This window comes from Mirounga angustirostris, unplaced genomic scaffold (genome assembly GCF_029215605.1).
Source record: "Mirounga angustirostris isolate CCGP_5_RB_7025 unplaced genomic scaffold, mMirAng1.0.hap1 SCAF_3, whole genome shotgun sequence".
NCBI lineage: Eukaryota > Metazoa > Chordata > Mammalia > Carnivora > Phocidae > Mirounga > Mirounga angustirostris.
This window is the reverse complement of record NW_026991711.1, coordinates 161,178,044-161,205,241: the sequence shown is the minus strand read 5'-3', so window position 1 is coordinate 161,205,241 and position 27,198 is coordinate 161,178,044. Positions and strand designations below refer to the sequence as shown.

Below are 27,198 nucleotides of genomic sequence, written 5' to 3'. Positions count from 1 at the left end.
TTTATATGTGATTAGAGTGGGGGGCCACCGCTGGGTAAGCCCCCACTGGGAGTTACGTTCTTCACGTTTGCTCCATTACCTGTGTGTGTGGAATCTTCCAACTCAGTCTTTTGTACTCTTGGAATATTTGAAACGGGGGAGAGACTTGGATGCTGTGTGTGTGTGTGTGTGTGTACAATTCAGGGTCCTGGAGGGAAGGCATCTAGACAGGAAGTTGCTCATCTGGCACTTCTGAGACACCTCCCGTGGGGAGCACCCGTGATAGTATGAGCGACCTCCAGAGTTGGTGGCAGAAATGGGAGGTGGGGAGAGTTGCTGTCATCCTGAAGGGGTCCCTGAGTGTGCCAGTCCTCTCATGGCAGAGCGGCTAATGGTGAGACTCGTCCCAGCTCAGGACTCAGGGTATCTCTGGTGGTACACTAGAATCTCTCCCTCCCTCTCCTCGAAAAGTGGAGGATTATCACTCAGAAGCCTGGAGGGATCTTCTCTGGTGCTTCTTTCCCACTTGCTTATTTGGGGATATTTCCTTTGACTTTATCTTAGGGTGTCCTGTAAACACCTCCAGCCATTCTGTGGCATCACAGGAAAGGAAGACACAGTGGTCTACTCATGTTAGGGTCTTCCTTTCTTCCTAGAAGAAAAACATGAATTTGTGTAGACCCTCCCCCTACAAAATAATTTTGGGCTCATGATTCAGAAGGGATTTGGAACAGAAAATAGACAAAGGAGACTCCGAAGCCTAGGCAGGTGGAACAAGTGAGTTAGGACTCAGCTCATGAATGAAGGTTTGGAAAAATGTATGGTGGCTACTGGCTGTGGATGCTGGTTACAGGAGACAGAGTTATAAGGCACATGAGGAAAACTCTATCTCCTTTCTTGGGGTGGGAGGATGGACAAGGCCAAATCCCAGTTAGGTTTGTGGGATTGGAGTGCAGAGGGGCCTTGGAGGAGGTGGCAAGATCACAGCAAAGCCACATGCTTTGGGAACTACAGAAAGGTTCCCCTGAGAGATAGAGGCTCATGAGCAGAGCGGGCCTGGCAGAGGGCACTGAGGGTCAACCAGCAGCTGTGCGCGGCCTGATGGTGGGCACTGACAGGGGGATGCTAGGGGAGAGTGACAATGGCAGAAGCCACTCTTCTTGTCACACAGGTTCCCCCTAGAACTTAGTTGCAACCTGGGAAAGGGGACTGAAAATTGACGGCAATTACATTTCAACTAATTCTGATTAATGAAGTCTCGAGAGAAGAATTAAGTTGATAAATATAAAAATAAACAAAGCTCTATTTCTTGTCCCCCTGAGCTTGAGGATCAAGATATGTTACTAGATATAGTGCTACCAGGATATCAGGCCTAGTGCTAAGTGCTTTATAAGGACCCAGGGGATTCCTACTAGATGAAAGAAGCATCTCGCTTTTAATCTTTTTAGGAAGTAGATTCCAGAGATGAGTACTCTGAGGCTCAGGGAGCTGAAGTAACTTGCATAAAGTTATACAGTAAATGGCAGAGCTGGATTGGAACCAGACTGCCTGATGCCAAGCATGTGTGATTAACCCTGATGCTTTACCACCTCCCCATATTCTCAGAAGCTAGACCTTGGCTGAGTGGGCAAGAGGCCAAATTAGGATGGGTTCCTAGTCCCTGACTGGACAAGAACTGCCCTTAAGCTAGTAGTTTCCTGCTGTCTCTGCAAGCCACAGTAGTACCACCCAACACTTACCTTTCTCCCATTCACAAAGAAAACCAAGTCGTCCAATTTCGATGGGCAAGGCATTGCACCTGTCAATCAATTTTGCCTTACAACTCTAGGTGCAGATGTTCTTTGGCACCAGTCAGAGAAATGAAAATTTAGCGCCAAGCAACTGTGCAGAAGCAGGCAGCTTAGAGCCCCAGAGAGCAGGGCAAGGGGTGGAGACTTCCCTGTTTTGTGGCCTTTTAAGTCTAGGGCGCCTGTGTGGCCTGGCCTCTTCCTCTGCTTCCCACCAATCTTGGCTTCGCAGCTCCCTCCATGCACAGCCCACTTTTCTTGCTTTCTTGTGAGTTGGAGTGCTTTAGTGTGAAAACCATAAACAACCACCTAAACTTAAACCCACTCTGCACACTGTCTTAGCCCCAGGAATATATTCTGGACAGATTTCATTCTTCTCGAAGAGAGCCAGAAGTGGGCCTTCTGAGACCTCCCACTTTTCCCAACTTTTTTCTTACTCTAGCTGCAGAAATGTCCTCATAGGAAAACATGGATAAGTGCACTCTGTGCCCTAAAGTGGAGGGGTGGGGTGCCACATCCACCCAGCCCCTCCCTACTTCCTCACACCTAGAGGATTGCTCCACTGGAAAAGAGTGATATAGTCAAAGCAACCACTTTGCAGGTGAATAAAACGAGCCCCAGATATGTGAGATCAGTAGCTCAGGGTCACATAGAAAGTTAAGTGGCAAAGCAGGAAACCAAACCAAGATCTCCTGGCTTAAAACACCTTAAGTGTATCGACAGATTCCTTAATAAAAAGAAAAATGTAATTTTTTATTTTTCTGAAACTCTCCAGTTAGATACGAGGAGATAAAATCAAGCAGTTCTTGTTCTTTCAGCTCAAGTAATGCCCAGGACTTGGCCTCACATAAGAGTAAAGCAGGTAGCTGCTCAACTGGACTGGTTTCAAGAGAGGAGGCCAGACTTCTCTGCTCCCTAACACTTCTTCACAAGTGCATGGAGCCTTGGCACACCATTGCTAGAGCCAACCCTTTGTCTTAAGATGACCTCACTTTGTGACAGGGCCTCAAGCCAGTGACAGCAAAGACCTAGTATCATCCTGACTTGGCTAACTGAGGACGATCCCCTCTCCTACTTGGTCCACATGTGGCTTCAGAATCCTGCCCACCACAGAGCTAGTCCGGAAACACTCCTAATTGAATGGAGTTGGTAGCTTCCAATTTTCTTTACAATTCTAATGCCGAGGTTCCAGGCACTCTTCCTACACTTGTGGAGACAAGTGTTTACACACGTTTCAGTGTGTATGCAGGTGTTTCACATGTGTTAAAAGTTGCTGAATAAACCCACAACAAGGTCCTGAGAGATGTTGGAGAGCATGCTGTCAATTAGGTATGACCTTTAGGTCAGTGTTTTTGATCATGTCACTCCTGCTAAAAATACCCTCAGTAGCTCTCTGAGGCCTGGAACATAAGGTCCTAACTCCTTAGTGCAGGATGCAAAGCCCTCCATAGTCTGTCCTTATTTCAGGCCTCAGACTTTTGCTGTTCAAAAAAAATCTCATGCTCCAGCCAAATTACTCTTCTCATTGCCATTCTTCTGCTTAAACCTGGCATTGCTCTACTCAAAACCTTCCAATGGCCTCCCAGAGCACTTAGCAAAACCCCATATACTTTCCATGGAGGCCCCATGGGACTGGCCCTGCCCACCTCTCCAAGTGCATCTTCAAACAATTCCTCCCTTGTCTGTAATCCCTGCTATCTTGGTCTTCCCCTGCTTCTTGAACATGTGGAATTCTTTCCTGTCCCAAGACCTTGGTGCGTGTTATTCATTTGGCCTCAACTTCTCTTTACTTAGACGTTGGCATGGCTGGTGCCTTCTTGCTATGTGGGTCTGAGCTCTTCCCTGATCGCTCAGTCTGCAGTAGTATCTCCGGCACTCTCTTTTCTACCATGCTGATTCATTTTCTCCATAGCACTTGTTGCTCCCTGACATGGATATTTGTTCATCTTTCTATTTGCTTTCTCTACTAGAACATAATCTCCATGAGGGTTTGCATATTACTTTCAACTCACCACTGTATCCTAGAATGAGTAAATTCCCACAGAATAAATGCCCAATAAGTATTTGTTAAATGACTGAAGAAGGCTCTTCCATGTCTACAATCAGAACCCTGTTCCTATCCTGCTATGATTGCCCTCCCTCCCTCTTTATCTACCATCAAAAAGCAGCATTGAATTTCCTCTCCCTTCTTTTTTTAAATTTAATTTTATTTACATTCAATTAATTAACATATAGCATATTATTAGTTTCAGAGATAGAGTTCAGTGATTCATCAATTGTATATAACACCCAGTGTTCATTACATCATGCAATGGATGGACATCCATTATGTCCCTACTTCTTCACATCTAGAGGATCCTCACACACTAAGGACATCCTTAATGTCCATCACCTAGTCTTCTGCCCATTTCTTGACTGGATTATTTATTCTTTGGGTGTTGAGTTTGATAAATTCTTTAGAGACTTTGGATACTAACCTTTTATCTGATAAAACATTTGCAAATATCTTCTCCCATTCTGTAGGCTGTCTTTTGGTTTTGTGGACTGTTTCCTTTGCTGTGCAAAAGCTTTTTATCTTGATGAAGTCCCAATAGTTCATTTTTGCCTTTGTTTCCTTTGCCTTTGGAAATGTGTCTAGCCAGAAATTGCTGTGGCCGAGATCAAAGAGGTTGCTGCCTGTGTTCTCTTCTAGGATTTTGATGGATTCCTGTCTCACATTTAGGCCTTTCATCCATTTTCAGTTTATTTTTGTGTACGATTTAAGAAAATGGTCCAGTTTCATTCTTCTGCATGTGGCTGTTCAATTTTCCCAACACCATTTGTTGAAGAGACTGTCTTTTTTCCATTGGACATTCTTTCCTGCTTTGTCCAAGATTAGTTGACCTTAGAGTTGAGGGTCCATTTCTGAGTCCTCTACTCTGTTCCATTGACCTATGTGTCTGTTTTTGTGCCAGTACCATACTGTCTTGATGATTATAGCTTTTTAATAGAGCTTGAAGTCTGGAATTGTGAAGCTACCAGGTTTAGTTTTCCTTTTCAACTTTCCTTTGGTCATTTGGGGTCTTTTCTAGTTCCATACAAATTTTAGGATTTGTTCCAGCTCTGTGAAAAATGTTGATAGTATTTTGATAAGATTGCTCTGGGAAGCATAGACATTTTAACAATATTTGTTCTCCTGATCCATGAGCATGGAACGTTTTTTCATTTCTTTGTGTCTTCCTCAATTTCTTTCATGAGTGTTCTATAGTTTTCAGAGTACAGATCCTTTACCTCTTTCGTTAGGTTTATTCCCAGGTATCTTATGGTTTTTGGTACAATTGTAAATGGGATCTATGCCTTAATTTCTCTTTCGTCTCATTGTTAGTGTATAGAAATGCAACTGATTTCTGTGCATTGATTTTATATCCTGCCACTTTGCTGAATTTCTGTAGGAGTTCTAGCAATTTTGGGGTGGAGTCTTTTGGGTTTTCCACATAGAGTACCATGTCATCTGCAAAGAGTGAAAGTTTGACTTCTTCTTTGTCTGTTCGGATGCCTTTTATTTCTTTTTGTTGTCTGATTTCTGAGACTAGGACTTCTAGTACTATGTTGAACAGCAGTGGTGATAGTGGACATCCCTGCCGTGTTCCCAACCTTAGGGGAAATGCTCTCAGTTTTTCTCCATTGAGAATGATAGTCACTGTGGGCTTTTCATAGATGGCTTTTATAATATTGAGGTATGTTCCCTCTATCCCTACACTGTAAAGTGTTTTAATCAAGAAAGAATGCTGTAGGGCGCCTGGGTGGCTCAGTTGGTTAAGTGACTGCCTTCGGCTCAGGTCATGATCCTGGAGTCACAGGATCGAGTCCCATATCAGGCTCCCTGCTCGGCAGGGAGTCTGCTTCTCCCTCTGACCCTCCCCCCTCTCATGTACTCTCTCTCTCAAATAAATAAATAAAATCTTTAAAAAAAAAAAAAAAAGAAAGAAAGGATGCTGTACTCTGTCAAATGCTTTTTCTGCATCTGTTGAGAGGATTATATGGTCCTTGTCCTTTCTTTTATTTATGTAGTGTATCACATTGATTGATCTGCAGATGTTGAACCACCCTTGCAGCCCAGGAATAAATCCTACTTGGTTGTGGTGAGTAATCCCTTTACTGTACTGTTGGATCCTATTGACTAGTATCTTGGTGAGAATTTTTGCAGGGATATTTGTCTGTAATTCTCCTTTTTGATGGATCTTTGTCTGGCTTTGGGATCAAGGTAATGCTGGCCTCATAGAAAGAGTTGGGAAGTTTTCCTTCCATTTCTATTTTTTTGAAACAGCTTCAGAGGAATAGGTATTAAGTCTTCTTTAAATGTTTGGTAGAATTCCCCTGGGAAGCCATCTGGCCTTGGACTCTTGTTTGTTGGGAGATTTTTGATTAAGGCTTCAATTTCCTTGCTCATTATGGGTCTGTTCAGGTTTTCTATTTCTTCCTGTTTCAATTTTGGTATTTTATACGTCTCTAGGAATGCATCCATTTCTTCCAGGTTGCTTAATTTGTTGGCATAGAGGTGCTCATAATATGCTCTTATAAGTGTTTGCATTTCTTCAGTGTTGGTTGTGATCTCTCCTCTTTCATTCATGATTTTATTAATTTGGGTCCTTTCTCTTTTCTTCTTGATCTTGATAAGTCTGGCTAGGGTTTTATTAATCTTATTAATTCTTTCAAAGAACCAGCTCCTAGTTTCGTTGATCTATTCTACTGTTCTTTTGGTTTCTATTTCATTGATTTCTGCTCTAATCTTTATTATTTCTCTTCTCCTGCTGGGTTTAGGCTTTATTTGCTGTTCTTTCTCCAGCTCCTTTAGGTGTAAGGTTATGTTGTGTATTTGAGACTTTACTTGTTTCTTGAGAAAGGCTTGTATTGCTATGTACTTCCCTTTTAGGACCACCTTTGCTGCATCCCAAAGGTTTTGCACAGTTGTGTTTTCATTTTCACTCTCTCTTCTTTCTGTCAATTCTAAAAGCACCTGCAGATCCAACCAACTGCCTCTTTACTTTTCATTTAATAAACCAGGAACCGGAAACTAGCCTCTTATCTGCCACTAATAGTTCATTGTCTACTTGATGTTTGTATCTCATGTTCCCCAATTAGGTAGCAAGCTCTTGGAAGTTAGAATAGCTGGTTGTGTCCCCCACAGTGCTCAGCATGAATGACAACTTGTTTACTGAGGGAATGAATATATGCCTGATTGGTTACCTAAGATACTTTTAAGTGAAGGAGGAATCAGTGATTCATTCATTCCTTCACCCAGTAGGTACTGACATACCATTAAATATTTATCATTGTGAGAAGCACAGAGCAGGGGAATTAGCTTTGTTTTGGGGAGGGGGTCAGGGAAGGCCTGAGAAAGGGACATCTAGTCCTGACAGAAGAGTGGGAGCTGATTCTGTGAGATCTAGGAATGGAGGGGAGGCAGCCTGGGGAGACAGAGGCTCTTCTTATGGCTGCTTCCATTTAGGAGAAAACTGACACAGGGATTGTTTTTCAGGGTCCACAGTCCATTTGCTACCTGGCTCTGCCCCTAGAAGAGGGAAACTAGTGAACACTAAGAGCTCATGGTTCCTATCTACAGGAGCACGCACACTGACAATGAAAGGCATGGATCATGGGGTTTCAAAATACTTATAGGAATGAATCCTTCAGTGTCAACATAAAATACAAGCATTTAACATAGAAGAACAGTTTTAGGGTACTAAAGTGTGATTATGGTATTAAATTTGGAAGATATAAAAGTAGTTTGAATTATGGAACCAAATACATTAATTGCTGGGAAACTGAAATCTGACCTTGAATGGCTTTAGAGAAGTGTTTTTCAAGCTTGTTTCAGCCAGGGAAACTTTTGTTCAAATGAAATCTTATAAAGTGTAAACAAATTAAACAAAAGGGTTACTGCTTAGCCCAGAGGGCTGGGGGTAAGGCCTGAAGTCCTCTGGTTTTCTCTCCTTCAGGAGGCCCCAGGGTTCTGGGGAACTCAGTGTAAAAATGACTCACTTCAGAGTGAACAAAAGGTTGCCCACAGTATGAAGGTAGCATGCAGTCTCTGCCAAGGTTTTCTGATTCTCAGATCTTAGTCAAGACAAAGGAAAAAAAGCCACCACTGCTTTTTTCTTTTTTTCCTTTATGAAAAGGGAATGCTAAATTTCTTCACTTTAAAATGGATTATTCTGGTGAGACAAACTTGATATATATTGACCGATGAGATTCTATGTTTGTTATAAGGTCTTAGAATTACATCAAAAAGTCCCCGTTACCCAATGGAAGAATTAATATTGGATGTGACACTGTCCTCCCCAACAATCCAAACAAACCTATTTCTGGAAAAAACCTGCAACAAATCCTGCTCACGGATGTAAATGGAAAAGTACTGGCCATGACTTCAGTGTCCCTAGAGTGTTGCCTTCTGTGGTGAACTCTTCAAAACCCAAAGGCAAAACACAGGCAAGCAGACCGATAATAGGGCACTTTTAGGACTCTTGGGTTGGTCATTAAACACCTATATTCAGACCCTCTAGTCTCAACTATTTTGACCTTCTCCTCCCAGGTCCTAGCTCTAGATCAATGCACCTGCAGATTCTGCATCTGGTGAGCACCTGCTTCCCAGCATCGAGCTTCTGGCTGCCGCAGTCACTGCTAGAGGGCAGGAGACTAGCAGCTGCAGGTTTCTGGGAGGAAAGAAGGGCAATGGGGACCATGAAGGTGAAGCAAAATTACTTCCTCTTACCTCTTCCCTCCCGGCTAAAGACCACCGCATCTGAGGAAAAGGATCAAACAATAAAGTAATTCAGATGGAAAGGGAAAGGGGAGAGGAAGTCTAAGTGGATAGGGCAGGCTATTAGGAAAAGTGTAATATAAATGTGAAAGAGTCATATAGTAAAGGAAATTCAATTAATAGTCTGGGACTAAACTAGACCACAGCCTCAACAACTTAAGGGTTGGGGGTTGCTGGGGAGAGGGGAAAATAAAAATTACGAAAGTATTATTTCACTGGGGCAAATGGTGGAAATATGGGGACAGAGCAGGAGGCCAGGAGAGTAACTTTTCATGGGTGAATATTGGTATCTTGTTTTCAAATATGTGTTTGTTTCTTAAAGTAAATGGAAATGCATAACTAATGGTATAGTAGAACCTCAAAATTAAGAGAAGAAATGAAATTACTCATCCCTGAAACCAGCAAAAATAATGAACAAACCAGCAAAATAATGAAAAGATGGAAACCATAGTTTAAGATACTTTATATTATGTATTTGATACATGATACTGTTAAAAAATAAAATTCAACTGAGTAAATATAAGGATCTAATTGGCTTTCTGCAACAATTCATGAATTGGGCAGCATCCCATCTAGCAAATAGAAGGGAGCTCCCTCAGGGTCTGCCTCAGGGGCAGAGAGCCTCCTTCCTCAAGGTCATGCCCTTCCTGGGGCAGCCCCACCCATGACTGAGTGACTGAGGGGTACACAGGCCTGTCCATTTCAGCCTAACAGGGACAAGTCGTGGGGGCAGCGCTTGTTCCAAGGCTCCATGCTGAGTTCCTGATGCCTCCAGGGTCTTGCTTGATTTCTCCCTCTGCCCGATTCTGCTTCTCCTACCTTCCTGTCTCAGGTGTTGATCCCTGAAAAACATCCTGCTCCCCATACTCTGTCTCAGCATCTGCTTCCAGAAAACTTAGCCTGTGATTCCAGGTGTTCTGATACTGTGAGGAATTTGGCCAATGTACACCACTGAAAACATCAAGTACAGAGGATTTAAAGATTTTTTCCTCAAAAGAAACATCGTAGATGTCCCAGGCCTCCTGTCCCAGTCCTCTTTTTGACCAATCCCATTTCTAAAACCTGAGTGCATGTGAGTGTCGGCAGGTTCAAGACCCTGAACAGAAATCAAATCCCTCCCTACTACTATTCACTCAGCTCCATTTGCCCAGTGTTTTTGTCAGACGGTACAAGACTAGTCCTTCATAAGCTTTTGGTCCAGGAGAAGTAAGACGTCCTTGGCCTCGCAGGTGCAACAGAGCAAGGAGGAGCACGGCAAGCGTAGACCTGCCACGTGTTACTTCTCTTCTGATGGACATTTATTAAACCCACAATTAAGCAGTAGCCATGATGGGTTTCTAAGTAACAAGCAGTGGCAGTTTTGCCCAAAGTTAATAATGATTATGCATTTTCATCATCGAGAGGGCTCTTGACCATTTACAGATCACTGGTTAGAAAGATCGTATCTTACACTTCTGTGCAACTATCACTGTGATAACACTTTAAAATCAGACAGTCAATAATTAAATTTTAAGATACTTACCTAAATTAGTATTAAGTTTTAATATGATAGATAATAAAAACTGTCAAATTTTAAGGGCATTAGAATTTTAATCCCATGTTTGGAAACTGTTATCCTATAAAATGTACTATTTTTGTAAATACTTTATCCCAAACCCCAATTCTTCAAGTTAATTAAGTACTGCTGAAGTGATCAGACTTATTTTGTAAAAATTCAGTTTCTGCATTTTCAGAGGTTTTGACCACATGGTCTGTGAAGTATAATACTTTTTTAAATTAATTTGGGTCTGTGATAAATATGTCTTCCTATTTTACCGCTAGAAAAATATATCAGTAATCCTATTTTCGCTGTTCTGTCTGGCACAATGAGTTTGTGTGGGTTGGGTTCTAGGCAAACTAAATTATTGGATGAATTCAAACAGACATTTAAAAACATATGTACACACACACACACACACACACACACTTCTCTTAGAATAAGAGACACTGACTGGTGAGACTTTAGTTTGGAAAGAAGCCTTTCCTTTCTACTGCCAGCCTTCTCTTCCTCCAATCTGGTCTCAAACACACATGAACAGTCATTCATGCTTATTCTTCCACCACAAAATTACTATTAATAAATGCAGAGCTTTAATATCTAGCACACAGATTCCGACAAGTGATTTAGATTGTTTATTTTGTTTCAAACCTCATAGGGACTGAACATCTTCTCTGGCATAACCCTGCATTTCCTGAGGAAAATGCAATGTAAAATAGCTAAGAAATAACTAAAAAAAAAAAAAAAACAAAAAAAACCAAACCCTCAGGATCTTTGTGTTCCTCTGAAATGGCAAAAGAAAGGTAGTGCTGATTTCATCTTTTAGACACTAAGCCAAAGCAAGGGACTGCAGAATGATTTGAGATCACTGTTTAACTCTGTGTGGTTTCCCAGGAGAGGAAGACACTGTACGAGGAGCAGAGCTCATGGCAGATGAGGACCAGCTGGAGACTTTGGATGGTTTACATCCCTAAGAGTCATCTAAACAGGCCACATGGGAGTGGCAGGAACATGAGGATTGTGGTAGGCTTGCAGTGCTGGAGATCACAAAAGCCAATTACGGACATTTCTTCCAACCCCATGTTCAGAGACCTCATTGTTAGTGGCTTGGAATTGGCCAAGGTGGGTGTCTTTACACCACAGAAATTGGCAAAACACAATCAATCATGGATTTTTCCAAGTGAGCTGGTTATCACCATCACACCATTGGCTTTGGGGATCCAATCCTGAGAATTTTGGGGTTGGATGATTTTAGGGACGATCAGATTTCTGAAGAACAAAGCATGAGTAGTTTCTTGAGTTGTTCCATGGTAATGAAAACTCTACCATGTTTTAAAATCATGATGTTGTAGATCTTCAAGATAATACAAATGAAAAGAAGAATTTTTGATTCTAAGCTTCATTATATCTTTTGGTATAAATTTATGTCCTAAAACATAATCATGCAGTGACCTACACCACAGAGAATAACTAAAAGATACTAAAATTATTCTTGACAATCAGGAGCCAATCTATACTTTGCTCTGGTTTGAAAATTTTAAGGTCAATCATGTATTCTTTCATTTTCTAAGAGAAACAAAGGATTAAGACACATGGATGGACCAAGGTGTAAATGTTGAAGGATCATCTCTAGGAATCTAAAAAAAAAAAAATCGAAAGAGGGAAGATAATTATTAATAAAATGTTATATATGAAAAACTTGTAATTTAGAAGAAAAATTGTTTTTTAAAAAAGAACAAGCCAATGTCCATTTTATTCTTATCACAAATACATAGTTTTCCTATTCCTTTCAATCCTTGAGTCATAAATCTCTTTATCCTCATAAACTTATGCTTGGGATATGATGCGTCTTATTCAGAAGCCCTGTACTTTCAAAGGCATAAAGTGCAATCTAATTTTATACTAGACCTTCAGTTAGGGCTGCAGTAAGCAGCAATAGTAGGAAGAGTCTCTAATCATAGTTCTAGATGTATTTTTAGCAGCTGGAAAATGAACCTGTGTTCTATTAGTGTGTCATTACAAGGCATATCAAAGAGTGCCCAGACTTTGATATTTCAATTTAAATTATTTTTACTAGTTTGCTTAACAAATGCTTTCTGAATAATTGACCAGATCAGATATCTGTTTCATCTAATTTAGTTATTTAGGTGATCACAATACCAGATCAACTGCATTTTGATAAAATGTTTCAAGAAGTTAGCTACCATGTGGATTTGCTACCAGCACTGATTCAATTGAGTCTGCTTTTCTTTGGGGTCTGAAACAAGCCATCATTTGAAGAGGTTCACTCACTTTGCAGTTACTTTAAAGTATATAGATAGTAGCAGGTAGAGGCAGAGTGAGAATTTTCATTGGAAAAGATGAACCTGCCCTGGGGTTTTGTCATGGTTACCAAATCCATACTAAGAACCTGAAAGTCCAGGTACACGGTGATTACAACAAGGACCTCTCCTCACCACCCTTACCATGTCAGTAAACTGATCCACACAAGTCATCCTAATAAACTCAGGAGTTGCTGGGCTATTCAGGGTGAAGGTCGTGGTCAGACCCCTCTCTTTGCGGGCAGCAGTCACTGCATCAAATATGGCGAACAACACGGAGGATCCCAAGAACATTCCAGCCTCACCCAAGCCCTGAGAGGAGGGCAAAAGGCTGTCAGAAATGCATGGTTCTCTCGGGACAAATTTGTGCACACGCACACACACACACACGTGTGCATAAACACGTATACACGTGCGCACACGCACGCGCGCACACACACACGCACCCGTGTGCGTAAACACGTATACACGTGCCCACATGCACGCACGCACGCGCACCCGTGTGCGTAAACACGTATACACGTGCCCACATGCACGCACGCACGCACGCACACGCACCCGTGTGCATAAACACGTATACACGTGCGCACATGCACGCACGCACACGCACGCACACGCACCCGTGTGCATAAACACGTATACACGTGCGCACATGCACGCACGCACACGCACACACGCACACACTCTCTCACCACTGCTGGCTGTATAGTCCTTAGAATGGAGTAGGTCTGAATTGCCAGAACCGACCCCCACCCCCCGGCCCCTTGTTGATTTGCGTGTGGGGTCCTCCTCAAAGTAGCTCATGAAAATGCCCCAGAACATCAGGATAGTGGGGCAGCTAAAACCTCCTGTTCCTTGGCCCAGGTAAAATCCTAAAGACCAAAGCCCTTGGTGCACTCTAGAATATTCCACTTTGGGCTCCAGACCATTTTTGTTTAACTCAAAACCCAAACAAAACAACCACAATCTTTGTAGCTGAGCCTAAAAGACAGTGAGGTGGCTGACTCTTAAGAGTGAGCTGCCGAAGTTGCAAGTGTGCTAATTTCCCTGGTGTGTCTTGGATGTTTCTGAATTAACAGTGTAGTGGAATTATATTTTGAATGATTCACCAATGATTGTTTGTACTGATTTTTCTTCTTTCTTCCTTCAAAGTAATCTGGTCTGTGGTCTGTGCTCAGAGCCGTAGTGGGGAGATTGGCCTTTATCTCCAACCAAAGCCTATCCCTGGCTTTGATTTTTACTCTAAAGCAAATGTAGAAGGAGAGGTAGAGCTGGTAGAAGGAGGGGTTTCCTCTGAAGTGAGGAGGAGGGGAGCAGAAAGGTCTTATGTGCTGTTTGGAGCAAACTGGCAGGGAGGTGGCTGGACCCTAAAAGGCAGGATTGCACCCTGTGTCAGGATGGTCTTTAGAGATGCTCCTGGTGTAGAAGCAGATAGAGGCCAATCAGACAGGAAGTCTTGCCTTCCTCCCAATCTTGACCTACTTTTAAGAAGGAGAGGCAATTTCCTGAAAAATCTAAGGGTAGCCTGCCATCTGTCTGACCAGATGTGGGCTCAGAATAGAACATAAGTTGGGGGAAGTTGTGTTTTTTTGTGCACTTGTGTTCAAGAACCCTCACCATAGGTCTTTATGGGCCAGTTAGAGCCCATATGCTCCAGGGAACGTAGCGTCAATGCCTCTTATATCAGCAGCTATTAACAGCTCAGAGCAAATAGTGAGAAACTTGTTTGAAAGCCTGTTCCAGTTTGGGGAGGTGTGGAGAGAGGAAGACAAACAAGAAAGAATTGAGTCTGGAGAACATGTGAGAAGAGTGTAGAAAAGAAAGTTCTGGGCTGGTGAAATTTGCCTACAATTTCAGTTTTATCTCATGGTAGCACTTAGCCTAATGACCCTAGATGTTTGACTCTTCCTTGACCTTTCTTGTTTGATTAAATTTGTTTCATGATCTCTCTCATGAGTGAAGAGTCTACTCGGTCTTCTGAAGTCAGTAAGCACCACGCTGCCATGAATTTGCTTTCCTTTTCCCTTTTCCTGTTGGGATTTTCAATTCAAAGGAGTAAGCAAATTCAGGGGACTATTTCATTATTTCTTGAAAGAGTAGGTTGTTATAGACTGAACTGTGCTCCCTCAAAATTCATATGTTGAAATCCTAACCCCCTACCTCAGACTGTGACCATATTTGGAGATCAGGTCTTTAAAGAGGTGAAATTAAGTTAAAATGAGGTCTTTAGAGTGGGCCCCAATCCAATATGACTGGTGTCTTTATAAGAAAAGGAAATTAGGACATACAGAGAGAGACATCAGACATGTGCCCACAGAGGGGATAACCATGGGAGGACATGGTGAGAAGGTGGCTATCTGCAAGCCAAAGAGAGGTCTTAGAAGAAATCAAACCTTGATCTTGGACTTCTAGCCTCCAGAAGTGTGAGAAAATATGTCAAACAACACCATTGTTTAGGCCACTCAGTGTGTGGTACTTTGTTATGGTAGCCCTACAAACTAATATAGAGGTCTTGTTTTCTTACCTTGGACGAGTAGATGGCTGTGGGATTTCGGGAATGCACCAAAGTGACATAGAACTCTTCTGGAATCTCAGTGACAGTCGGGATTTTGTAGTCATCTGGGCTTCGAGAGTGGAGCACACCTTCCGGGGAATATTTCAGTTCCTCTATGGTGTAGAACCCCATGCCTTGGACAAATGCTCCTTCAATCTACAGGCAAAAATTTCACAACTTATTAAGTATATGATATTGATTGAATAAATATTCCAATGTGACTGAAAATGGAGCTCCGAACCATAGTGAGTCATTCTTGACAGCCTGGGGTGGACTTACAAAGGGTCCTTCAGGGTCTGGTGCTTGCCTTCCTACCTGGCCTCATCCCTAGTTCTTCTTGCCCAGGTGACCCACCCTCCAGGTACCTGACACTGGACAAGTTCCGGGTAATTCTCAAGCCCACCAGATTTCATTCAGACCTCCAAGTCTTTGTATTGTGGTTTCCCCTGACTCTCTTCACTGCTCCCTACCTCAGCTTGTCCCCCTGGAGAATTCCTATTTATCCTCCAAGTTCCTGCCTATTTGGAGCCTTTTGGATCCTCCTACCACCTCCATGGTGGATTTAGAAACTACTTCCTCCAGGCTCACTGCATCTTGAACACATTCATCCATCATGTTGGCTCTCAGAGGGTATTTTCCTTGTTCACCTCTTCCATCTTGCTCTCTCTCATGTTTATGAGCATTTTGAGGCCTTGGCCTTCTTGTATTCTGTTACTAGCATGAGGCCTGATACATAGGTTCTTAATAAATGTCTGTTGAATTAGAGGGAAAAGAAGCTAACATTAAAGGAACATGAACTAGAATAAATGGAACACTGTAGGTTATTATAATATCTGGATTTCTTTACTTCCCTTTATAAATTACCATGGTGAGTAGGTAAATGTTAAACAAGATAGGATAGAAAAAACTTTTATTAAATTAAATATTTTTTATTAAAAGTCATGTTGAGTTCTATTTACAAACTAATATGCCCTAGGAAAAAGGCTTGAGGGGTGTCTGCCTGGAGGTTAAAGAATTGAAGGAGAGTTATAGTTTGCATTTTATTGAAAATGTAAAATTAAGGAATAAGGTATACAAATCTAAATTCTATATTTGGATATTTCCAACTGCTTATCCCTAAAGGAAAAGATCGAAGTCTAAGAGATCAAGTCTAACATACTTCTAGTTTTCTTTCCTTTTCTAATGAGACGAATGTAGGGTTTTCCTGATCATGACATCTCCCTTTCTGCCTTTGCTTAAACAATAAAGAGGCAGAAAGGAGCTGGGAGGAGGGGGTAAGAAAGGGAAGGGGAGGCAAGGACTGGGTGAGCTGTGGTTCTCAAACGTTACAGACTTAAGATGAATTTCAGGTACAGGTTAAATGTGCCGGTTTCTGTCTCAGCCCAGGAAAGTTAAGATGGAATAAGTCTAAGCCTGGGCTGAATTCCTGGGTACAGGAATCCATGTTTCTAATAAACACTTACAAGTTCTTCTGTTGCAGAGTCTGAGGACCACACTTTGAGAAGCACAGAGGGATCAATAAAATTGTTCCTTATAAAGCTCAATGGCCAACCCAGGTAAACCAATCTCTTAGGACTTAGGATGCTGGGAACCTGTTGGCAGATGAAAGCACCATGTGTCCGTCAGGTGTGATGCCAAGCTGCTCAACTGCTCCAGCATTGCTACTCAGGTGGACACCGGGGACCAGCTGCCCTGCCTCACCTGGGGGCCGGTTAGTAGGTCTGAGGTGGACTGATGTGGCTGGTCCACTGGCTCCACCTTCAGTAACAAGGCTAGAAAAAAGCAAAGCTATACCAACAGCTGGAAAGGTTTTAAGTTTAAAAAGACTTTTGGTGAGTTAATTTTATTGTTTGCAAGATCAAAATCAGAATTAAATTCGGCAGGAGGCAAAAAATTATGTTTAAGTATTTCTTTTTCTTGTATTTCCCTAAATTGCAGTCTGTTTAAATTTAATATTAATATGAATACTAATGTAACTTTATTATTATGTATTTACATAGTGTTCCCTAATTATGAACATATTAATATTCATGAAGAAAAATGAGAAGGCACTGAGAATTATAAAGCAGGATAAGTCACACATATTCCTGCCATACAAAGACAATGATTGTTAACTTTTTCTTGAATTTTCTTCTAATATTTTATCTATTTGCGTGTGTGTATGTAAAATATATAATATATACAGCAGAGTACTTGCACCAGGTGTAAACAACATTTGGAGGGTTCTGGGAAATACTTTTCTGAATGGAACTGATCAAAAGTTGCTGTGGTCAGAGGGTCCTGGTATCACGCACCTGTCCAATGTCCACGGCTGGGTTTATGCTGAAAGCAGCATCCATGAAGATGTCAGTCCTAAGGAGCTGTTCCAAGAGAAAATATATAGTGGAAAATATGATTTATTTAAAATAGATCTTTACTAAAATTATATATCTGTCCCTGGTTCTTCCACCTGGAGGATCAAGTTGATTATCATGTACAGCATGGAAAACACGTCAATGTTTGTATTTACACTATGCAGATGGTGAACACAAGTGTTGCTCTTTACCTTATGAGCCCCAGTCAGACAGTCAACTTCAACCTCAGAACAGGATGCTCCATAAACATAATATGGATAGGGGTCACCTTTCTCCTTCTCCCAGTCCATATATGTCTGGTAGCCTCTGAGAAGAGAAATCAGCAGAGAAAAGGACAGGCCCTTTCCCCACTAGTGGTCTCATTGCCACTGTACTGTGGGGCCTGGAGATAAACGGAGCACCCGCCCCACGGCTGCCGGCCTCCCTCCCCTTCTTCGGCAAGGGGGTGTGTGATCAGAGTTGTACAGTTCCACCACAGGCACGGGGAGAAGGCACACTACTGTCTGACCCCACCCTCCAGCAGGCAGTTAGTGGAATGGGTTTTCGAGTGCATGTCAACAGCTGTGGTGTCCCTCCTGGTGGAGTCCTTAGACCTCCCTGCCATGACCCAGGACTGAGGGCTGACAGTGGGGACACAGCAGAGCTCCCGGGCTCTCCGGGCATCTGTTTGGACTGATGAGTGTGCACCATCTCTACACAGCTGTAATCTAACCCAAAGTAAAAATGTCCTTTACTTGAAATATCCAGTAGTCGAGAGACTGATGGATTCTTCGAAGGCTTCTGCAACCTGGAAGAGATGATTGGTTACAAAGAAATATAAATTTAGGGAAAGTAATGAAAAATACCTTCCTCCTCCTGTTTGGAGCAAGCTTTCTACCCACATTCACCTCAGTTGAGATGTACGCCTTGTACAAGCCACAGGTCATGCTTTTCAAGAGAGGTGTGTAGGGGCAGCTGCTAGCTATGCTCTAAAGCCCTTTAGTGTTTTGGGTTGCACAGTGTAAAGTTTATATTTTTTAACCCTTTTTGGCTTTTTATTTTTTTTAATTTTTAAGATTTTATTTATTTGTGAGAGAGAGAGAGAGAGAGAGCACAAGCAGAGGGAGAGGGAGAGGGAGAAGCAGGCTCCCCACAGAGCAGGGAGCCCGATGCGGGACTCGATCCCAGGACCCTGGGATCATGACCTGAGCTGAAGGCAGATGCTTAACCATCTGAGCCACCCAGGTATCCCCCTTTCTGGCTTTTTAAATTAAGGAGAGGGCTAGACCATATTCATGTACTTTTGTATGTAAGTATCTACACAGATACGTATATATACACACACATGTTTATATGTGATTGTGTCTGTCTATATATGTATGTACTTTTACTCTGCTTTTTTCCCAAATAATTTCACTGGCGGTCTCAGTATATTATGTCAGCTTCCCTACTGGAGTAACCTGGGTAGGGCTAGGAACAAGAATACTAATGGTAATGATAATAATTATTATTAAAAATAGAGTAATCCTTTGATAGTATGACTGCTATTATCTCTGTTGCTCTGGTGAGAAAACCAAGGTCCTGAGGCACTGAGGGTGGAACTTGTCTCCCAGAGCTAGTAGTGACAGAGCAGGGACAGTAACCCTAATGTGTGTTTTACTTTAGAGCCCATGCTCTTACCATGCTCTGTGAGAAATCAGGCTCTGAAATAAAATCAAGTTTCAATGAATCCAGACATCGCTTTTGCTTTTTCAGAAAGGCAGAAGTAAATGTTAATAAATGCTTTGTTTCTTGAATGGGCACCACCCATCAGCCCAGGCCCATCTGGATGTATCTGACTTTTCCTGGCAGGAGTAATAAAGAGAATACTCACCCATTCCTCCCATCTTCCTTTAGGGTTTTTTCTGATGATTGGCTGAAGACGGGCCATAAGAATTTGGCAGGCATTCTAAAAATAAATATTTGAAATCACATCGGAAATAAAAGGCACAGGAAATAGCAAAATGTTAAATATTCAAATCAATTCAAAGGGAATCTGTCAGTTTTGTGAACCTGCCTGCTAGTCCTCTAGGCAGAGATTCTTAAAGTTGAGTAATGTAGGGAACCCCTTTGAAGGAAACAAATATTCTTGTGGATCTTGCGATGTTGATGCCCATTATTATTTGTTTTGTTTTGTTTTTAATTTTAGTATGTTATGTTGATCACCATACAGTACATCATTAGTTTTTGATGTAGTGTTCCATGATTCATTGTTTGAGTATAATACCCAGTGCTCCATGCAGTACGTGCCCTCTTTAATACCCATCACCAGGCTAACCCATTATTTTTATTATAATGTTGTTTTAATATATGCTAACATAAAGCTAGGTTGAGTCTCCTTAGAGTTAGCTCTTTTGTACCTCCAAAGCAAAAATAAAACAACAAAGCACATAAACCAGTCTATATACCAATAAAATTCAAAATAACAACATTAATTTAGTTGGGTAATGATGCTGTTTCTCTGAAGCTGAACTGCTGCTTGGAATGCGGCCATATTGGCTGCTCTCGCCCACGGACGGTGGAGTTCAGTGTGCCCGCGGCATGCCAGCCGACAGAGCAATTTTCTCTCCATTCTTCTTATGTAAATCGCCACTACATTTTCATCTGCACTTTATACCTTGCCATCATCAGCTCTTCACTGGGTAAGAAAAAACAGCATTTACCTATGAAGTCCATCACTGCTCTTTTCTTGTTGCCTTAACACAAAGTATACTTCTTGGTCCCAAATGTGGGCAGAGATCTCATGGCAACACTCCACTTATAAAGTGGTCATTCTGATGATGCAAAGTGTGCTTTTTAAATTTTTAAAACATAAGTAAAATGAAAATAAGAAGGATTGAGGTGAAATCTTGGACCCTTGAGATTACACCTGCTGACTCCTGGTATCAGTGGGCCCCAGTTTGGCTTCCACCCTTAATTCAAACATGAATCTGTTCATGCCTGCCCTTACGTACTCACCTCAGCCTCAGATCACCTCTCATGCCCCCTCTTAGTTTCTGCTCCTTTTCTATCATCCCCTCTTTGGGAAATGGTTTCTGGCTTCTCACATGTTAGGGAGATCCTTGTTTTCTTTCTTTCTTTTTTTAAAATTTATTTATTTTAGAGAGAGACAGAGAGAGAGTGAGTAGGGGGAAGGGCAGAGGGAAAGAGAATCCTGAAGCAGACTCCCTACTGAGCAGGGAGCCTGACACAGGGCTCAATCCCAGGACCCTAAGATTATGACCTGAGGCAAGAGTCAGCCGCCTAACTGACTGAGCCACCCAGGCACCCCAGAGATCCTTGTTTTCATAAATCTCTTTGCTGGTTCATTGAGCTTTCAATCACTGACCTTATTACAAATGAGTGCCTTCCAAAAGAGGGCCACACTGAGGCAAAGCTAAGTCACAGGGTTCCTGCCTGCCCAAATATCAGGTATTCTTCTCCTAATTGTGTCCTGACCTTGTACTCCTACACATAACTTTACACTCAGCAGTCTGACAGTCTTCCCTTTAAGAGAGTGAGATATTGCAGAGAACAATTTCATTCTTTTGTGACCTCCCAAACTCCTTTCTTTGTATGGAGAATTCTCTCACCTCATATCCCTTGGTAGGGTCACTTCCCTCTATTGAAGCTCTAAATGCCAGATACAAAATTTTCCAGCTTTTTTTGCATTACAGAAAAATTTTAAATACATAAAAGTCAAGAGAATAATGCGCTAGTCCCCCTTATGCAGCTTCAAGAATAAACATATACACCCCAATCTCACTCCTCCACTATCTTTCTTAACTCTTCTACCTTGCTCCCTTTTGCTCTCTCTGCTCCAGTCCCCCAGGCCTGCTGCAGCTTCTCGAGCACAGTAAGCTAGCTCCCTCTGCTCCCAAATAACCTGCTTGGCTTCTTTTCTTGCTGTGTTCACAACCTGGGTCAAGGATTGATTGATTGATTGATTGTCTGCTTAAATGTAAGCTCTATGAGATCAAGCTCTTTGGACTTTGTCCTGTTTCGCTTACTGCTTTACTGACCCTTAGTGCTTATACTACCTAGCACATGGCAGGCCCTCTGTAAATGTTCGTTAAATCAATGTGGGATCAGTAAAATAAGTGTGAAGAAGTCACACAAACTGATGACTTTTTTACGATGATTCTTCATTATAAAATATACAAATATTTTAAAAAATATTTCGTTTCCTTTTTCTTTTTCTTTTTTCAGTATGTCTGCTTTATCAACGCCTGAGACTATGTCTAGCCATGCATTGGGTGTCTTTGTGCCACCTGTGCTTGCGAGGCAACTAGAATCTGGATAAAAGGTAAAAAATGCACTCAGTCACCTACATGTTTTAACCAAATTAGAATTTCCCGGACTGTTTTTCTTGGGTGCTGATTCCATAGGTATTAGGAGGGGTTTTATAAATGAAAATGTTTTCATGGGTAAGCAAGCTTGGGTAAAACAGTGAAACAAAGTTAAAGAGGTTTCTATACTGCAGGACTTGTCAGAGCATTTATTATGCTAATATGCATCATAAGCCCCTATGAGTAGGATGTACTATGCAACATTTTCCAAACTTGTTGACTACAGAATCCTTTTTTCCCCACTGAGAACGTCATGGGACCACTGTTCCAAGGAACATACTTTGGGAATCACATGATATATGGGCATATTCAACAGGCTGAAATTTTCTCTTTAAATTTGGTGTTTGTCTTTTGTGGGTGACTAATGGTCAATCAGTGGTTTTCTGGAGGTTGGAGGGTGGGGAGAAGGGAGGAGGTGGTGGTGGCTTTGTTGCATGATCTCTGCAAGCCACCCAGTGATTCTATGAGATGGGTGGTATTTGGGTGAAGTTTTGCAGAAGAAGAAACTGATCCTTAGAGAGGTTAAAAGACAGGTCAAGCCCTTCCTGGAATGAGGATGCCCTGTTAGTGATGCGATTACTCTGCACTTCTCTGGTGTGCTGGGGTAAGAGCAGGGAGGGATTCTCTCATATATTGGGAGGCTGCTGAAAGTTGCAGGTTGTACATGCAACCAAACATTAATTATGAAAAGCAGCCCGGGACAGCAGAAAGAGCACCAGATGGGAGCCTCAGAAAACTGGCCTTGGAGCCCTGGCTCCGCAGCTAATTAGCAGAATGATCTGCAACCAGCCACTTGACCTCTCTTGGACTCAGTTTCATCTTCCATAAAAGAAGGGGTGGGACAAGGTCTCCTCCAGCACTGTCACTGATGACTGACAACTGAGAGAAGAGTCACCTGTACAGCCTTCCCGTTGATGTCTGTCCCCATCGACGCCGCCGTGAAGCTAGCATTGGGCACCGTGACGGTGCTTGTTTCAGACAGGTGTATATACGACCGGGGGATGTTCAGTTCTCGACTAGCCACCTGCCGGAAGCAGAAGAATATTCTTTGTTTCATTGACTTTAAGCATCGCCCCCATATTAAAAACTTTTTAGTTCTTTTTTTGAACTGAGTATAAAACCTGCCTGTCCTATTGGGACAAATATTTAAGATAGCATCTTGGATTTTATATGTAGATTATGAGTTTGAAGCAACCAAAGAATCTTTTTGTGCTTGGTTTTTATACCAGTTTCATAAGAGCAGTACAGTCATCTTGGACATCTAATTTAGTAGGACACATGCAGCAGGCGAGGTTGAGGCCTGGTCTTATTGTTTTACCTTCATCTGCTTGTGATTTACAGATAATTTAGCAGATTATGGTTCTTTTGTGGGACATTTTGCGGACATAAGGATTTTGTTGTAAAGAAGCAAGATATGTTCGAAGAAGGCCCTGTGGATTTTTGTAATTTCCTAATTCCAAGCACTCTATTAAATAATATTATTTCCTTAAGGAAAGTATCTTCTCCCTATTTCTCATTGGGAGAGAAGCTTTGTTTCCCCCCACCTCCCCCACACATACCTGCTCCCAAAATTTGATTCAGGTGTCATATTTAACAAATTCTTATTTAATATTAAAAAAAGAAGGAAAAATTTCCTATTGCAAATAATCGCTTGCTCTTTAAAAAGTATTAGAAACACGTCTTTGAATTAGTACACAGAATGGCCAGTCATGTGGCGTTCCTAAGTAGATTGTGAATTCTATGAACATAATTTCTCATCCTTTTAAACACACCCATTTTTAATTGAAGATCTGAATTAACATAGTATTGCTTTGAGCAGCTGCCACAAAGCTGAAAAATATTTTATCTTTAGAAACCGGAATCACGGGGTGCCTGGGTGGCTCAGTCATTAAGTGTCTGCCTTCGGCTCAGGTCATGGTCCCAGGGTCCTGGGATCGAGCCCCGCATCAGGCTCCCTGCTCCGCGGGGAGCCTGCTTCTCCCTCTCCCACTCCCCCTGCTTGTGTTCCCTCTCTCGCTGTCTCTCTCTCTGTCAAATAAATAAATAAAATCTTCAAACAAACAAACAACTAGAATCACATTTTTCAGAAGACCTGATTTTTTTTGTTCAGGAAGAATAAGATCACATATTTCCTCAGTTCTAACACTCGCTTCCCTCACCCCCCTGCTGTCTGCATTCCTGAAATCAAGAAGAGTCTTACAGTGGATCCATGCATGTAGCGTGATGGTATTTCTCCTGCTCAGCTGACGGTAAGGGGCTCTACTTTGCTACAGTGGTGATGACGGGCACTTATCTCACCTGCATCATTTTGGTGTGAAGGCCTTGTCCCATTTCACAGCCACCATGAGCCACCAAGACGGAGCCATCAAGATAGATGTGGACTAGAGCAGCAGCCTAGGGGAAATAATTACACCAGTTTGGAAAACGATGAGGCCAAATGTTGCTGAGAGTTTAGCTGAGGTTGCCAGATGAACGGTTTTGCTCTATTGAGCCAATCTCTCACCGTCTGCACTAGGGAAGAAAGCCTTCACAGGTAGCAACAGACAACCCCTGTCAAGAAACCCCAGACTGGAGAAGCATCAATGTCAATGTATGAATGGTGGCTCATCTCCCCTCCTACCAGTCCCTGGCCTCTGGAGGCCTTGTGTCGTTGCTTTGAGGCCACTCCAAAGCCTCAACTTGTACGGTAGTTTATTATTCTTCTCTCCAGGCATGAAAATTCATTTTAAAGCAAATAGAACCTGTATGAGTAAATTTCTGGGCACAAACTGCCTGGGATCCTAGAGGAGCTGGGAGAACCCTGAGATGTTTTAATGGTTTCCAAATGTTGCTGACCTTCAGCATCATGGTAGGGAAAAAGTATGGGTCTCATTCTGGAAATTTCAACTCAGTAGAAGTTTGGAGGCGGAGCCTAAACATCTATTTTTTAAGCTCCCAGGTGATTCTGATGATTGGCCAGGTTTGGAATCCACCGATTTGGTCCAAATTTTTCACTTTGCACATGGGGGAACAGAAGCCTGGAGAGGAGGAGAATGGCCAGACCCAGGTGCTTAGTTTGTGACAGAGTCAGCACTGGAACCCACAACTCCTAACTTGAGCCCAGTGTCCTCTACTCCCATGCCAGGCTGTCTCCTTCAAACTCACTGCTGTTGTCTCTCTCTGGGGCTGACTGTTCCAGTGGAAGAACCCACAGTCTGTGCACATGGCTCCAGGAACCAGGCTTTAGGAGGGAGGAGGCTGGCCTACGTTAGGTGGTTTGCAAGTTGCTGGACTTCTTTTTTTTTTTTTTTTAAAGATTTTATTTATTTTTATTTGAGAGAGAGGGAGTACATGAGAGGGGGGAGGGTCAGAGGGAGAAGCAGACTCCCTGCCGAGCAGGGAGCCCGATGCGGGACTCGATCCAGGGACTCCAGGATCATGACCTGAGCCGAAGGCAGTCGCTTAACCAACTGAGCCACCCAGGCGCCCGCTGGACTTCTTCTTTAGAGCAATTCCTCTCTCGTGCTGGTGCATGTGGCCCAGCATCCTGCAGGTGCCTCCTTGGGACCTCAACCCCTGTGCTAATGGCCTGTGCCCCTGCTACCAAGTATGGAAAATATCAACTAATTTACCTATGCCGGTCTCTTGAGTCTGAGACTGTATTCTTAGGACTATCAAGTTCTCTACAAGAACTTTTAAACTCTGTGTTTTCACCTTATGATAATCTAACGAGAGTAATGGATAACCATGTAACAAGGGAGTATTGCCACATGCTTTCAGATCCCATGTTACATTTTATGTTGATGATTGTACAACCACTAAGTAGGACTACTTTAATTAATGGGGCATCTCGTAGACAAGTGGTGGGACGGTGAGTCAGCACACCCTACGTAGACATTTAGGATAAAGATTTCAAAATGCCTTGTACAGCAGCAGCCGGAACTACCATCATTTTGTGAGTGAGGATTGAGTTTTAAAGAAGCCACATCTTGGGGCGCCCGGTGACTCAGTCGTTAAGCGTCTGCCTTCGGTTCAGGTTAAGATCCCAGGGTCCTGGGATTGAGCCCCGAATCGGGCTCCCCGCTCCGCGGGAAGCCTGCTTCTCCCTCTCCCTCTCCCCCTGCTTGTGCTCTCTCTCTCACTGTGTCTCTCTCTGCCAAATAAATAAAATCTTAAAAAAAAAAAAAAAGAAGAAGCCACATCTTCTACTACGTTAAGGTAATGTTACTATTTTCTTACTGGCATTTATAATATAATTTTTAGCTTCCAGTTTTGTTTGTATTTTATAAAGGCATAAGAGCTATAAGAAGCTTATTCTTTGTTTTGAGATTATTCACAGTTAAATAACATCAAAATAAATCATGTAAGTGATCACTGAGAGTCCACAGAAATTTTTTTCCTTCCAAGGGGGTCTTGCATGTTATTGTAGCTGGAGGAGCCCTCCCCCGCCGCCGCCCCGGGGGCAAGACAGCAGCTGCTCCAAGCGGAGCAGCTGGCCCTTCCCCCTTGCCCTCTCATTTTGCTCTCTGCCTTGTTCGTGGGCACCGAGGAAAGGTGTGTCGGGAAGATAATCTGGTGAGAGACATTCATACTGTGAAGGGGGCCTCTATTCCTTCCTCGGCATAGGTTTGTTAAGGGGACAGTTCAGAGGCTGATGGGGATAGAAGCAAAAAATAAGACAGCATCCAGAGCAGAGCCCCATGAAACACTGTTCAAGGTGACACTAAAAACAAGGCACACCAGTCACTGAGCTTTCACACAGTAACTCCAAGTTCCTGCACCAACGGGGTGGCTCTGTCTGTTCCCGTGAGTTTTTGAAAGCTCTGTCTTCAAATGACCCCACTGCTGCCACTAAGAATTTAGGAAAGAGAGAAAGAGATCCTCTTATTTCTCCCGATTCTCTCATGGATTTGAAATGAGACCCCAGGCCCCAGTGCTTATGTTTGGGGCCCTGCCCAAGGTCAGACCCCTCGAGCTAGACTTTGCCCATTGATGGCTTTCTGAGCCCCTGGTACCGTGTCGCACCCGATCTGCCCTGATACCTGTGGTGCCCAACTCTTGCCTAAACCCGCTTTGTTCCCTGCTGTAGGAATCTGCCCCGGTTTCGTCTTTCTCCCCACAGGGACCATCCCTAGTTGCACGAGATTGCCGTTTTCAGACAGCCAGTCGTGTGGAAAAGGACTTCTGGTGAGAAGACAGACACCTCTCTCAACCTCACCTGATTGTAGTAGGCCACAGGGAACCCAACGGTAAATTTCATGGGGACCACAGCAAGTCCCCTCTTCTTCCAGTAGTTCTTTTTGTTAAATTCCTCTGCAGCCAGTTTCCTAGCAGAGAATGAAGATTTCTCCAGACATTCTTTCCAGCATCTTCGCAAGGGCTCTGGATTAAATGTCTGCTTGTAGGTTGTTTCGTTAATTGTCTTATACATGTTTATTTCTTTAACCTGAAAGACAATAAAATGGATTTTAAGGATATATGCTTATTCCATTAGTGGAGCATGGGTTTTTGTTAAATACCTGATATGAAGAAAGTCTTTCTA

At 42.6% G+C, this 27,198-nt stretch overlaps 2 protein-coding genes across 4 annotated transcripts in view; both read right to left on the bottom strand.

Moving 5' to 3' along the window:
- Window positions 1-1,886, bottom strand: part of LOC123838968 (aldehyde oxidase 2-like) — an 87,091-nt gene extending 85,205 nt beyond the window's left edge. Inside the window, 1 exon segment of the mRNA XM_045868274.3 lies at window positions 1,715-1,886. Within this exon segment, the coding sequence (XP_045724230.1) occupies window positions 1,715-1,772 (58 nt within the window). The 5' untranslated portion in view covers window positions 1,773-1,886.
- A 9,729-nt stretch (window positions 1,887-11,615) lies between these two features.
- LOC123838344 (aldehyde oxidase 4-like) overlaps window positions 11,616-27,198 on the bottom strand; it is a 57,582-nt gene continuing 41,999 nt past the window's right edge. For 2 of the 3 annotated variants that reach the window (XM_045867370.2, XM_045867371.2), the window contains exons 26-35: window positions 26,875-27,102; window positions 23,976-24,071; window positions 22,573-22,701; window positions 19,184-19,258; window positions 18,066-18,118; window positions 17,523-17,637; window positions 17,272-17,337; window positions 14,948-15,133; window positions 12,568-12,735; window positions 11,616-11,739 (exon numbers count right to left, since the gene is read on the bottom strand). In XM_045867370.2, the coding sequence (XP_045723326.1) occupies window positions 11,686-11,739; window positions 12,568-12,735; window positions 14,948-15,133; window positions 17,272-17,337; window positions 17,523-17,637; window positions 18,066-18,118; window positions 19,184-19,258; window positions 22,573-22,701; window positions 23,976-24,071; window positions 26,875-27,102 (1,170 nt within the window). In that variant the 3' untranslated portion in view covers window positions 11,616-11,685. Of the gene's footprint in view, window positions 11,740-12,567; window positions 12,736-14,947; window positions 15,134-17,271; window positions 17,338-17,522; window positions 17,638-18,065; window positions 18,119-19,179; window positions 19,259-22,572; window positions 22,702-23,975; window positions 24,072-26,874; window positions 27,103-27,198 lie in introns of all 3 variants that reach the window. The other variant, XM_064585786.1, reaches the window with a different exon arrangement.